At 42.6% G+C, this 15,481-nt stretch overlaps 1 protein-coding gene across 1 annotated transcript in view; it reads right to left on the bottom strand.

Annotated features, from left to right (window-relative positions):
• Window positions 1-15,481, bottom strand: part of OXSR1 (oxidative stress responsive kinase 1) — an 86,788-nt gene that overhangs the window by 48,814 nt on the left and 22,493 nt on the right. The window contains exon 3 of the mRNA XM_019616226.1: window positions 9,529-9,637. Within this exon, the coding sequence (XP_019471771.1) occupies window positions 9,529-9,637 (109 nt within the window). The remainder of the gene's footprint in view (window positions 1-9,528; window positions 9,638-15,481) is intronic.

The raw sequence follows: 15,481 nt of genomic DNA, 5'->3' as shown, positions 1-15,481 counted from the left end.
AAATGAAGGAATTTGCCAACTTTCTACAGAAAGGAAAACAGCAACAAGGTGAAATGCTTCGCTCAGGGAACAGCAGAAAAGCAAAAGAGGAGCCACCTTCTTGTTCAGAAGCGTTAGATGGTTCATCCCTATTTTGTTTACACTACTAAAAAACAGCTTTGCTACTGGTAACACAACATGTTGTTTTCCCAATGCACAGATCAGTAAATCAGGAGGTACGTGTTGACTTCAGACTCAAAAGCAACCTCATAAAAGCACAGCACAGTATGATATAAAGAACAAAGCCAAGCTGTCTTTCCATACACTGCAGTGTGCAATATTAGAAGTCTCCTAACATTCTGGTTCAGGAAGATAGCTACGGTGTGGCTGAATAACCAGTAGCAGACAAATCTAGCTGTAGATGTCCAGGTTCACTGCAAGGGAATTGGACTGGATGACCTTTAAAGGTCCCTTCCAACTCTATGATTCTAGGAAACATTCTCACTTTCACCAACTGCATTATGCTGTAGGAGGTTAGTAGGTTGGAGCCCTATCCATAGCCTAAGGGAAGAAAAGGACTGCTTTGCATACAGTGGCTTGTTCCCAACACAGCAACACGTTAACTGCTAGAAATTAACCTGGAACATTCAACTGAGCTGGAACCAAGATCAGATCTACACAGAAGCATGTGTTCTACCCATTGATCATCCTGTTTCAGAATACCAGCATAACTCTGAGTACCACCAGTTTCTAAGCCAGGCTCCAAACCACTTTCAAAAAGTAACTGAGGAAGTCTGGAGCACACCTAAACTTTGCTGAATGTCTGCTTAAATGTAATGTCAGTGCGGATTTGTGCTCCACATACAGCAGTAGACTGAGCAATCTGCAAGACAAACAGCTCCCATGATCTAGTGGCCAGAAGATAAAGTATAAGCACACACCATGCTTAAAGAATAGTTATAGTAGCCTTTTCAAGAACAAAAAGTCACTAAAATGTTTTTAAAAGTAAAATCTGAATCCTCTCTAGAATGTAACTCCTATTTCAGATGATAGAACTGTGCAATACTACAGTACTTATTGTACATGGTATTTTTGAAGTCAGAAAACACAAGAGAAGAAGCTGCACATGCACAGAACAGGGGTTAGGCTTCAGCTGAAAGAAAAAAAAGTAGTTTGGCTGAGGCTGACTGAAATGCTGTTCCAAGCCCAGAAGGAGAAACACGTCAGGAAAACATAAAACAAAACTGAAGGAAGAGCCAAAAGTGGAGCCTAAACATAAATAAAAGTGATAATGCCATTATAAGAGCATTTAAAGAAGTCTAGCAATAAACAATTGATTCTGAAGTCCAGCAGCAGGCAAAAAAAAGAAGACATTTAAAGATTGATGTGGAAAAAAACGTGGCTCTAAACAAATCGCTGCCTATCAAATATATACTGAGCAGCACACCAACAGGAAGCCCACAAGATATTGAGCAAAGATATTGTGATAGAGCATTTAGCATTGCTTGTCATTCATCATTCAAGTGCCCCAGTACGTGACGCCAATCGCAGGCCGTATTACGTCTGCTTAGTAAAGTGCAGTCCCACAGTGCTAACCATACAGCAATTGAAAGTTAAGTGGTTTTCCATTCAAACTAACAAGCTTCACAGTCTGCTCTGACAGTTCCTAATGCAATAGCTCCTAATGACAGCACGAGCCACCAGGGAACCAGCTGCACACAGGCTTACCCTCACGCAACAAAACCCAGCCTGTAACTACTAAATGTCAAAACAAGCAGGGAGTAACTTGTTCTGGAGTCTTCACTGCTCGCATCAGCCCTGCAGCAGATGGATCAGACATCTGTCCAGTTGCACAAAAGGAATCAATCCCCCCATTTGCTCTCCCTGCTGCCCCCCAAGGACTGAAGAGCAGGAAGCTCTGCAGCTCTCCTTTCTCACTTTGGCACAGCTGGAGAATAGCTGATTAAGTCTGACTTGATCCACAGAAGCCTATTTCCAATTTTCCAGAAGGAAACAGTTAAATTCCACCCATGACAGCTGTATCTAAGCAGCAAAGACAAACCTGTGAACAAAGAACATCCTGAATTTCTAAGAAGGCAATGTTCCTGTAGATTAAGATCTGGCAGACCATTTGCAACCCACCCTGGTGACTGCAGTCCTGCCCTGTACCCCATACACGTACCGAGTGGAGCCATCTCCTTCAAAATACACCCTGTACTACATGCTCCCCTATTGTTTTCTTCAGTACAAAATGAGATTTAATGAGTTCCAGCATCACAGCTCACCTCCCCCCTTGTTGTGCCAAGGTACCTCCTTACAAAGCCATACTGTAAATGAGATCACTGCACTAACTGGTAATCCAGTTTTCCAGGCAGGGTGGAGAACCAGCAGCCAGAAACTTCTAAAACCAGCTCTGCTGCTGGAGAAAACTTTTGTGTGATCGCACCCTTGGGGTAAGAAGCCTTATTTGTTCCATTGATTCACTTTCAACAGCAAGCCACCACAAACAACAGTGCTTCCTGCTCCGAGTCCCAAAATGCATTTCTTCAACCTCACCTACAGCCCTGAGCACCGGTAACAGCATTTAGAAAGTCTGCTTCTAATGTTCCTCCTTAGGAGAGGAAGAAAGCAGCCATGTGACAGCAATCAGCCATCCTGCTTGATGTTTCAGCACAAGGAGTGAAGACATTATAGTGGAGGAGGATAGGAAAACTGGAGCAGTGTAGAGGAAGATTACAGATAAATGCAAGAGTATTATAGGGCTGGAATTTTACACACCCCCAGAGGCAAAAGAAACTTGTAGCAGAGCTTGTTGCTGTAGGAACCACATCTCACATGTTACAATATAACCTCAGATACAGGAAAAGTTATATGCTAAAAAAGGCCACCACCTCCTTTAAATTTGCCTGGCAATCAACACAAGAAAGTGTAATACTCTAACGTTTCCAGCAGAAATGTAATAGTATCTGTATTAAAGTCAGTTTGCCCTTTAAAAGCCTGCCACAAAAAGGCTGTGAAATGGTGCTGGAGATCACTAGTGTTTCATTAGCCAGTTTGGGGAGAACTGAGATCTGTCTCAGAGTTAAGGGATACAGATGCTGAACATGATGCTGCATCTCCACAACTGGAAGGCTGCAAGATCCCTTGCTACTTAAGGCATTTTGGGAGAAGCCAGTGGTTTTGGTGAGCCTGTCACCAGAGCCAAGGATTAAGCCTGCACCTTGTCAGCCTCTGACAAACCAAGGAATAAAACACTAAAGGAGAACAGCTGCTTGGATTCAGCAGGTCTGGGGTTGAAGTACACAGATGCAGCAGATGAACGCTAAAGCAAAGGAAAGAACAAGTTACATAAAGCAAAGGAAAAGACACCTACGTAGCTCTCTTGAGGTTTCTGCTTTTGGAGTTGTTTCCTAACCCTGGTCAAACCACATCAGCACAGAGGGAGAAAGTTAAGGAAACTTTCACTTCTTGCTCCTTTCTCTCTAGAGTACTTCCACGATGAGTGAGAGAGTCCAGGTGAAGGCAGGAAGCAAGATAATACAATAAAGGAGGTAAGGCAGCCTACTGGTGTTAGGACAGATGTTTAGAGAAAAAAAACCTGAAAAAAAATTAGCTTTTTTTTATGCTTTTCTTTTTATGGCTAGGAATGGCAATGCATCTCCAAGCTCCACATCCCATAATCAAATACAGTCCCTACAGCCTCCTGCCTCTGACTTACCCCATCCTTAATCGTTTGAAATTTATTTGTAGAGACACAAATTAAATTAGGAACCCTCCACAGAAGGACTGAAAACAACATAGCTCTCTCCTAACAAAATAATTCAACATAAACATGAGGATTTCTATGAACTTTGATCTGACCACTCCTAATTCCAGCAGCAAGTTAACTCCAGAGGTTAACATGGCAGGAGTAGAACAAGATGTCCCACCCCCCTGGAAGACACTTGGGCAAGCCAGAGGGAAGGGAGGGCATGGCCAGTGCTAGCCAAGCACTTCATCAAGTAATCAAGAAGAAAGGTTGAAGGAATAGACTGATTATTTAATCCTAAAAACTTCTGGAAAAGGTTTAACTATTTCAACACAACAATCTTCTTAGCAGACTTAGTTACAAGCCTGTAAGAAGGCAGAAGACCTAACAGCCCTATCTGGAAAAAGTTCCAATGTTTAGAATAATTTACAGTTTGGAAATATTTTTGGAGGTTTCATCTGCTGGTAAACAGGGACAATAAAAAAATATGCTATGTGATGCAGGAGTGGTCACAGATGGCTGTTCTACACAAGCAGCTGTTTTGTGGAGCTGGCCACAGCTTTGGGTCACCTGTTAAATGAGAGCTCTTGAAACCAGAGAGAATTTAGAGGAGCAAACAGATCACAACCAGAAAAAGCACAGAAGGTCAGCTGCTCCTCTTCCTACTAAAAAGCCACAGGAGCTGGAAAGCAGGACAGGGCATCAGATAGTTTTAGAAGGCACGATTAACACTCATGACACGGGAATGCCAACAAGGCAAAGAGCAGGGCAGCAGTTGGCTAGAAATAGCTATTGAAGTTTAGTCTGGAGTAACATTGGACCAAGAGGCCGGGGCGCCAAGCTGACATTGCTAAGCTTGGATCCCTGAAAAACAGTTTAATCATCAGAAACCCAGAGGAAAGGATCTGCAGTTTCTCCTAAAGGAAAAAAGCAGCAGATACTTCACAAATGACTCGGGCCTATATTGTCAGATCTGAAAGAAGGCATCAGAAGAACTGGACACACCAGCACCCCCTTATCGCTGCCAGCTGGATACCATCACAGCCACAGCGCAGGCGATCAGGAACAACTACGCAGCTCTTCTGCCTCCGTGTCAAACCAGCCAGTTCTAAGGGCTTTCAGCACCAACTTCCACCAGCCTGACTTGGCCCTGCTGTAGATAGGCAGCTCTCAGCTCTCCCCAACAGCTCACCAGTACATTACCTACTCACTGCTGACGACTTTCAAAGACGGAACGCAGTATCTTCCACCAACACAGTACTTGCAAAGTGGAGATAAAAAGCTCAGTTTCAGGGACAGCGTCACACAGGCAACGGAGCTCCCTTGGAGTGCTCTGACTGCACAGACAAAGCTTCAGAGATTTAGGGTACCATCCCTAAGGGATGTTTCTAGAACATTCACCCATACGACTAGGTGAAGGTTCAACAAATTGACTGCAATCAGAAAATTAAATTAAATTACACTTAGAACAACAGAGACTTGCATTTAAGACTGCATCATAGCAATGGGGTCCATGTAAGTAGGCTAAAATTTAAGTTGCTTTCAGCCTAAAAACACAAGCCAGCATAGGTTGAAACTGAGAGAAGAGAAACAGAAAGATTCTGAACTTTTACCCATACAAAAAAATTACAGAACAAAACCACAACCAGTGCATCAAAACAGATCTGATGTGCTTACTTGGATGTACCAATCTCAGCCCGTGCTCTGTGGATGGTTAAATGGAATAAAAGAGTTAGGCTGCACCTTGTTATATTCCCCCCCCCTTTCAAATTCATAGAACAGCCAAAGCTCCTTCCTGTTGAGAAATTCAGACCATTATTTTTTTCCATTGGATAACACATGACCACAGAACTAGCCAATCTTTTACTGATAAGCTGAAAGGAATGAAAAGCAGGTTTTAAAGGATCTCCTTATATAAATCACTCAACTTAAAAACAACTGGAAATAGTCTCATTAAAAGTGAATGGAAAAGTTCCTCAGTCAGAAAGCTCTGGCACACAACTTTCTCAACTCACCCTCAGGACTGTCCTGCAAGATCTAAAATCCCATTTCTGAAGTACAGCCATAAAAAAATCATAAGCTGAAAAAGGCTGAAGAATACCTCTCAAGGTATCTTCTTCCTGCATAAAAACCAACAAGTTGCCCTCGATTCAGCAATTCCCCCCAGGCCCCAAATGTTTTGCTTCAAGTGAGAAATCAGTCTGTTTTTTATTGCACATCCCTGCTCTTCAACATGTGCAACAGAGCAAACCAGAGATTTTTGTACCTTAACTACTTTAAAGCAGTTCTCCACTTAAGGTCAGACTTGCAGAGGGGTCAAATACCACTCTGTATAATGCAGAAGCCTATTCAAAGTGAATATTCAAGACAAACAGGTTATGTTTCCCCACTAAGAGAATAGTTCTGAAGTTATGATTATTTTCTAAACTTTTTTCTGTTCATTTATATGGTACTTTGTGGTCCAAAGAGTGATCTCTTTTTTTCCCAATTTGACAAAAAAAAAAAAAAAACCAACACACAAAAATGAGAATGAAAGCAACATTTGGAGGTTCAAGAATTAGCCTAATACTGCCAGAAAACTGCAAAAGTGTTAATTTTCCTCAATGGGGCTGTGTATTCTCCTAAAAAGACCATTAACCTTGACGTTGTCCATCCTGTACCCCTAGAACACCACTTCATGTGTTTGTGAGGGTCTCCCATGGACACTTCTTATACAACAAAGTCGTTTGTACTAAACTGGCAAAGAATTCTTTTCTACATACAATCAGAAATCCCATCTTTAATGATCCGACTGTTACACGTCCCTCCAAGAAAATAAGGGGTATTGCTTAATGACACATGAGCACATGGGGCATCATAAATTCTTTAAAAAAGATTCAAGTCAGCATGAAGTTTGATTGGCCCCAAGAGAGCTGCTAAAATACTAATGATCTTCAAAGACACATACTTATGGTCACTGTCAAGCTTTCAGGGAAGAAGCCAACAAGTTTAGCCAGATTTTTCCACATCTTCTGTCATTTTACAGTCTTCAGTATTGAGCCAAGAGCAGAAAAGCCAGAAAATATCTTTTTTTTTTTAATTTTCTTTTTAAAAAGGAAGAGAAGTTTTTCAGCTTCCAATTCCTTTTCTCAAGGGTGCCAGGAACATCAAACCTTCCTTAAGACAGCCCAAGACTTCAGCAACAGTCCTCTTATCATCCTAAACTTAATAGCATTCATTGTCTTGATAACAACTTAAGGATTCTGGAAAATACTATGACATCAGCATTGCTGATATGAAGTTTTACAATTTTCTCCCTCAAAGAAGTTGTTTCTACAGCAACTGAGAGAATAAACCCAAGAAGTTTCCCTGGCCCTGTGAACAAGGTGGTAACTTGAAATCACCTCAAGTATTGCAGTCGTTTTGTCACTTAGAAGTGGGAAAGACATCCAGCTGCAAGGAGCAATGCTATACAAATCAAGCAGCTCCTGACTTGGAAGTCTTTGATGAGGAGCAGAATAAAATCCCCATGATTCAGGTAGAAACTCAGGTTAGAGACCCACTAATCCACCTGGACTACCAGGTCTGTGGGGTCAGATGGGATCCACCAAAGGGTGCTGAGGCAGCACTGGTGGAGGTGATAGTCAAACCACTTTCCCTCATAATCAGCATTCCTGGTAAACTGGAGAGGTCCCAGAGGACTGGAGGCTTGCCAACATGACTCCTACCTACAAGAAGGGCCGTAAAGAGGATATGGGGAACTACAGGCCTGTCAGTCTGACCTTGGTGCCAGGAAAGGTTATGGAGCAGATCACCTTGAGGGAGATCACATAGCATGAGTGAGACAACCAGAGCGAAAAGGCAGGTTGTGCTTGACCAACCTGATATTCTTCTAGGATCTAGTGGATCCTAGTCTGGTGGATGAAGGAAAGGCTGCTGATGTAATCTACCCAGACTTCAGCAAAGCCTTGGACACGGTCTCACACAGTATTCCCCTAGAGAAGCTGCAGCCCATGGCTTGGACAGATATACTCTGCTGAGTAAAGAACTGGCTGGATGTCTGGGCCAAGAGAGTGGTGGTGAATGGAGTCACATCCAGTTGGCAACCAGTCACGAGTGGTGCCCCCAAGGGTCAGTATCAGGGTCTGTCCTGTTCAATATCTTTATTGATTACCTGGATGAGGACGTTAAGTGCACCCTCAGTAAGCTTGCAGATGACACCAGATTGGCTGGAAGTGTTGATTTGCCCTGGAGGTAGGAAGGCCTACAGAAGGATCTGGACAGGCTGGATTGCTGGGCTGAGGCCAATAGGATGAAGTTCAACACGACCAAGTACTGGGCCCTGCACTTTGGCCACAACAACTCCAGGTAATGCTTGGGGCAGAGTGGTTAGAAAGCTGTGTAGAGGAAACAGACCTGGGAGTATTGGCTGATGCTTGGGCACACTGCTGGTTCATGCTCTGCCAAGTGGTCAAGGCCAGCAGCATCCTGGCTTGTATCAGAGACAGTGCTGCCAGCAGGAACAGAGAAGTGACCATCCCTCTGCACTCAATATCTCAAGCACTGTGCTTAGTTTCAGGCCTCTCAGTTCAAGAAAGACACTGAGGCCCTGGAGCACATTCAGAGAAGAGCACCAGATCTGTGAGGGGTCTGGAGCACAAGTCCGATGGGGAGCGGCTGATAGAGCTGGGATTGTTCAGTCTGGAGAAGAGGAGGCTCAGGGGAGACTTTACTGCTCTTTGCAGCTGCCTGAAGGGAAGTTGTGGTAAAGTGAGAGTCAGCCTCTTCTCCCCTCTAACTAGCAATAGAGAATGGACTCAAATTGAGCTGGGAAGATTCAGGTTGGACATTAGGAAATACTTCTCCGAGAGAGTGGTCAGCTGCTGGGACAGGCTGCCCAGGGAGGTGGTGGAGTCACCACCCCTGGAGGTGTTCAAGAAGCATTTTGATGTTGTACTGAGGGACATGGTTTAGTGGGGACTATTGGTGATAGGTGGATGGCTGGACCGGATGATCTTAGAGGTCTTTTCTAAACTTAATGATTCTATGATATTGTTCTTCCTTTGTAAAGCAACAGACTGGCATTACAGCAGCCGTTCTGCTTTGAAAAAAGAGGTGATTTAAGTTCCTCACAAGGGCAGCCAATATGTAAGTTAGTTAAAATCAATAGATTGGCTGATTACCAACAACAGCACCATACACAGGTCTCCAACTCAAGTGAGAACAGGGCAGGCAATCAGTCCTGCAAGAGGAGCTGCTAACATCACAGCCCCAACTATAAAGCTACTGGGAATGGTTGGGCTCAGCAGAGGTGGTTGCATTCATCTCTAATTTGGAAGGTTTATCCTAGGATCATGGAAAAGGATTAAGAAACTTTTGTAAACGCAGTATGAGAAACAATCTCAGGTGCAATGGTGTTGTTGTTTCTGTTATTTTGAAGCTTAGGATGGTTTTAACTACTACATCTGTACCCGAGTTCCTTTTTTCAGTATCTTCAGTCACATCCTTCTGTTTTCAAACTCAGCTGAGTCATTCAACAATTAAACACTGACAGTATCTTGTAGAATTATTTTGTATAATTTACAAAACAGGAGTTAAAAAAGACAGTCAGTCATGCAGTTAGGTATTACTACAGTCATGCAGTTAGGTATTACTACAGACGTACACAAAATAAAAACCTATTTCTGAGCTGAATGAGTTGAAGTTAAGCATTATCATTCAATGTTAATTCAGAAGTGGGAAGGAAACCTGTTATGAAAACAAAAGAAAACACTGGTCAGCTTTTAATGCTGCCTTTCAGGGTATAGAAATGAACCACTCACCTCCACTAAGTAACTTCATCACAAGCCAAAGCTCATCTTTCACCACAAATGATGTGTAGTAAGATACAATGTTGGGGTGGTGGCACTGACTCATTGCTTGAATTTCTTTCTGCAAAGAAAAATAAAATATTAGCAGTTAGTCGCAATGATTATTATTCCAAGTACAAAAATTATCTCCCTCAAAATGCAACATTCAATGAAGGTGAGAGGAAAAAAAAGAATACTTAGGAGCTAAACACAAAAATAAAAACCTAGAAACTTTTAATACTCAGCCTGCATCATACTAGAACCAAACTTAAAGCTATTCAAGGATGCTCCACCTGTCTATCTCTCTGAGTAACAGAAAACAAAATGGATTGAAACCCTCTTGGCAAGAGCAATAAAATGATTCTGAACACCTGCTTTCAGAGAACACTCTTGAAAACTCACCAGTGTTACCTAAGCAGCTTATGCACCAATTTCTTTCAGTGATCCATTACACAACAGATGCTTAATCAGTCAAAAACTATCATTTGGATGAGAAAGGGAAATATTTGCCTCTGGGAAAAAAAGAGTCTCTCATCCCTAATGTTTCTTCTCAGCATGAAAGCAGATGGCTCAGCTCAATCAGGTTGAGGGCACAAAGGACAGCTATAGCTGTTGTCATACAGGAAGAATAGGGAAACCAGTTTGAAATTAGAAAGTAGTTGGCTACTACAGATGGAGTACAACAGTAGATATGTTCAGATATGAAACTGAGTTTTGACCATGCTTACTCTTACGTTCATTTATGGGTTAAGGATTGAGGTTTCACAAAGGGGGAACAACATGACAGAAAACACTGAAGAATTTCTCATTATACTAACAACTGGGTTGGACAAAGCCTCACAGTTTCTTGATTGCCCACAGACAAAAACCACCCATTAAGCCAAGCCTGGCACCCTGCACTACCTAGCTGGGCATCAGTGCTGCAGCCAGGCAGGTAATCTCAGCCAAGAGCCCCAGTTTGCCTGACTGTAGCTTCTAGTGAGATCCATGCATTCCCCAGTACCTGGATCTCCTGTCTGTGAGAGCTGACCATAGACACCACTTACACAAGGGGAAGGAGAGCAAGACCACCTCACAGCCATGCCCTGATTCCTTCCTCCCAAAGCACCAAAACACAAGAGGATGCTCTGAGGACTCACCCATGCCAGGAATGCCCCCACAGACACTGCCAGTTCCTCTCCTACCCATGTATAAAGCTCCACTTGTGACTAAATGCAGCATAAGAGCACACTGCTTGCCCACGGTATGCAGCTGAAAGTCACAGCTACACAGAAACAGCGGTACTGATTTATCCAGTTTAATGCTGCTTTCCAGAATAGGTGTATTTGAGGAATCAAATGCACTTGGTTCCTCTTTCAGCTGCCCCAGTAGAAGCACCAACTTTCCAGGAAGTTCCAATACAAAGATTAAACAAAAATCCTAAACAGGAAGGGATATTTGAAGAGCAGGGGAGTAGACCACTGAAGTCACTATAGTGTACATGATGACTTAAAAAACACTCTGTGAAAATAAATACAGCCTGAAATAATATCCTCTGCTTATTCTGACTGCTCTAGCTCTCTTCCCTGCAAACACACAGATGCTTGTGTCAAGCAATTTGCAAAAAAGGAGATAAATCAGCACCTTCAGAGTTCACTAATGCTTTTCAATTAGGTTTCTTTACAATGCAGGAAAACCCCTCAACAAAGATGGCAATAAAAAATTGCTTTGCTTCCAGTTTCTGCCAGGGGATGGGTGACAGCTGGGAACCTGGATGAATACAGGTCAGATTCATGACTGCTCTGCGCTCTCTGCCATACTGGTTGCATAAAACCCAGTGGCTTACAAAGCTGTCTGCAAGCACCCACTGCAACTCTATTGATTTGTACCTTACCAAACTCAGCTTATTGAGCTCAGAGTTTTACAGTCACTTGCTTACTCTGGAATCATTGGACTTGCTCACAGCACTGGACAGCATCCCTCGTTAAGGAATCCATAAACCTTACACAGCCTTTGTACCTGCACCTGGAATTACCATGTGATCTAAGGCTTTAAATTAATTTTAAAACATGCATGCAAACGTTTAACAAGTAGAAAAATACATTCACAAATGGTATCGGAGGAAAAAAAAGAGGTGGAAAGAAGCAAGCAGGACGTTGCTCCGCTAGTCCTCATATCGGCCAGCCCTTCCCCAAAGCCAAGATTCTCAGAAATGATCAAGAGTAGCTGGTTTTAATCTTATCTCAGTAAAACCTCTCAAAATATTTTGAACAGGCTCCCTAGGAGATCAAGAGAGTAGTTAAAAAAATATGCACAAATATTACGTATTTTATAGATATTAGTGTATCCCACTGGAGTTCAGGAGACAGCAAGATAAAGCCTGGACCAAGTTTATTTAACATAGTAGGTCTGGATCAGATCTTTTCCATGCAATTAGTATTACACCATTTCACAGTAATTCTGTGACATTCTGTTACTATTTTATTATTTTCCAAGAACTTCCTCTCTTGCACATTTACCAAACAAATCATGGTAAGCTTGATCTATGTGACAAAACACCATCAGCTAGTGGATGTGCAGTAGCAGATTAAGCCAGTTCTTAAACAGCACAGCGAGGCTCTGAATAACAAACTACATCCCAGCCCCCAGTGCTTTCACACTATTACCAGTAAGGAATAACCACAGAATTGTAGGGGCTGGAAGGGACTTCAAGACACCAGCGAGTCCAACCCCCTGCTAAAACAGTTCCCTACAGCAGGGCATACAGGTAGGTGAACAGACAGGTCTTGAATATCAGCAGAAAAGGAGACCCCACAATCTATCTGCTCAGGCTGTTCCGGTGCTTCATCACTCTGACAGTGAAGTTCTTCCTCGTGTTGGTACAGAAATTCCTGTAGTTTCTGCCTGCTGCCCCTCATTCTACCACTGTATGCCACCAAAAAGTCTGCATACATTGCTTGGAATGAGCGTGGCAAATCACAGTGGGCTTTGCGGTTAAAATGCTTCCTTGAAATATTGAAACCAGTTCTGTCTCTCATACAAGTGTGCTACAGCATTACAAATGCAAGGACTAAAGTGCTGTAGTTAAGGAATCCCAGTCAGGAATCACTGGGGAGCTCTGCTCAGAAATATACTTACAGAAAGAGGAGGAGGGGATGGAATGTAGCAATGGTCCTTCTAGGTGCAGGAAGCACAGCTTCAATCTTGTTGCCAAAGTTTTTCAGAGCTGTCACTGCAGAACTGCTCCTCAAACACCACAGAGTACTATCAGGCAAATGGTTCCTTTTCCCATATTCTGCTAAAATATGTCTCAAATCACACAAAGAAACAGCTGAATTATAGCTGTGTTGCCCTCACTTTTGCTAGCATCTAAACTATGTTGGAAAACTAATAACATTCTCATCAGTTTTTACACATCTGTCATAACGTCAGTGATAAGCACTGCAGTTTATTGGGGCTAATGCACAGAACTTCTGAAATGGAAATGTTTTATTCCTGCTCATCGTTACCAGCTCCTCAAACTAGCTGCAGCTCCAGCTGCTGGTAGACATCCACCAGTTGCTTTTTACTACACACACACAGTGTTAAATCCCTTCAGTTAAGAGACACAGCCTTACTGCCAATTCCCCATTTCAAGAGCTATAAATTCAACTGCCTTCTGCTCAGCTATGAAGAACAAATAACTGATAAAAACACATCTAGACACAGGCAGTGGTTTGGAGATGGTTACATGTTCACCCTAGGCTAGATATTAAAAATAACTGCACTGCCAAATAGACTGGGGTTAGCCATAAAGGCCCCCACATCTTCCATTAAGGGTTCTAATGAATGTTTTCAGTGCTTCTGCAGACAATAAAAGGAAGCATTTCAAGGCTTCCTAAACGCTAATAAAACTACTCTAAAGTATAATTTAGAATAAGAAACCTATTTATCTCTTCTAAGTCAGACACACTTCTGGAGATCTGCTATTCTGGAAGTACATCTATTTTCCTCCACTGAAGTTTGAGTCAACAAGAGCAGAGACACAAAGCAGGTAAAGCTGTATGCAAGCTGCTGGCTGAGCCTATTTCACTGGTATTTTCTGTTCACATTATCACCTTAATACTTATCTGCCCCTGAGGCACATTTCAAAGACACTTGCTCTCGAATACAAGGCTTGCTTTATTTAGTTTTACTTGCTCTATGGACTCAATAGACACAAGCAATACATGCAATCTGCTTTCACATGGGTACCTGCAGGTTTAGAGGAATCCAGAAAGCTGTTTACCTGGCTATCCTACTTGAAGGCAGTCATGACACAAGAGAATAGAGTGGAGATCAAAGCAGGTCAGGTATAATCTCTTCCCTGAGTACATCAGTGCTCCAGCTTTGGATGGTGAAGCACTTCTCACAGCTGAAACTTCAAGGCACAAGGCAATAAATTCTTCTTTGTCCTTCTGAAGCAGGATTAAGAACTCTGGTTCTATCAGCAGACATAACCATCAAGCTTCACTTGAAGTTAAAGTTCTCATGGTTTTGTTTAAAGGCTGCAAAACTGGGAATATGGATTCATTCCCATTTTTAAATATCAGCATAAAAACCATGATGTTCTGTCAAGTTAAGGATCATTATTTGAAAAAGAGGAAGAAGCACAGAGCTAAAAATCTGAGATTCTGATACAAATTCCCTGTCCAGATTATTCAGTTCAACTCCTTACCTCAAGCCATGGAGAGAGATTGGCACAACTAAAGGATTAGATCAGCCCATCCAGAGCAACAGAGGAAACTATTACACACCTAATTTTGAAATGGACAGCAAGTCTTCATAAGGGATTTAATCTTAGGTGATGGGAAACAAAATACTACTGTGACAAGTTGTCCAAGAAGCAGCTTCAACCAGGAGAGTAATTAAGATTTCTGCTGCTGCTGCTCTGATAACTCTACAATCAAGCCAGTACAACAGCTTCCAACCTTCTGTACCACTGCAGTCTCACTGTGCAAGAAACATGCAACAGAGCACAGTGAATAACCATGCAGAGGTCTGACACACTGCACTATCTGGCACTGACACTAAAGGAATTTTCTTCCCTTTGGAGCAAGTGTAAAAGTCCTGAGGACTGAAGTGGAACTACGATGGCCGTTCCCATAAGATGAAAGACACAGATGAAAAGTCTGTGTGTCTACAGCACTCTGCTCCTTTGTTCCCATCAACCTTATGGTCTAGTTAATCCACTTGTAGGAACTGCTGTCAGATCAAAGCCAGTTCAATATCCTGTCCAAGTCTTCAAAAGAAGGTGTAAAACCCTATAACAAGCAGTTAGAGATTTATCTGCCCAGAGGGGAAGACTTCTAACTAAGCCCAGGCAGTTAACAGTTGGCTGATGCTTTAAACCAGGGGAGTTCATAATCCTTTTTATAAATCCTATCTAATTTAACCTTCTCTACTATAGGTTGATTTATTTAATCTCATGCAATGTTTGATCTCCATATTACTGGCAGCAAGCTCTCCAGGCCAATTCCATGAAATTCAAAAGGACATATATTTCTATTGTAGTTAGATTTGTTACCCTTAGCTTCTTTACCCTCTGACCACAGGAGTAGAAGAAAGTAGCACCCACTTCTCTCCTTTTATGTACAAAACCTGTCATGTCAATCTCTGGACTCTGTCTCCCAAACTTGTCCTCTACTGAATAACTCAGGGAGCTGCAGAGGCAGCAGCGCTCTCTCAATTGAGAAAGATCTGAAACAGCTCTGCAGAGCTCTGCAGAACAGGATCTGGAGGTCCTGGTGGACAACAGGTTGACCACAAGCCAGCAGTGTGCCCTTGTGGCCAAGAAGGCCAATGAAATCGTGGGGTGCATTACAAAGAGCACGGCCAGCAGGTCAAGGGAGATGATCCTCCCCCTCTATGCTGCCCTGGCAAGGCCACATTTAGACTATTGCATCCAGCTCTGGGCTTCCCAGCTCAA

The sequence above is a fragment of the Meleagris gallopavo genome, chromosome 6, assembly GCF_000146605.3.
Source record: "Meleagris gallopavo isolate NT-WF06-2002-E0010 breed Aviagen turkey brand Nicholas breeding stock chromosome 6, Turkey_5.1, whole genome shotgun sequence".
In the NCBI taxonomy this organism is placed as follows: domain Eukaryota; kingdom Metazoa; phylum Chordata; class Aves; order Galliformes; family Phasianidae; genus Meleagris; species Meleagris gallopavo.
The sequence above is the reverse complement of the archived record's forward strand: the minus strand, read 5'-3'. Positions and strand labels throughout refer to the sequence as shown.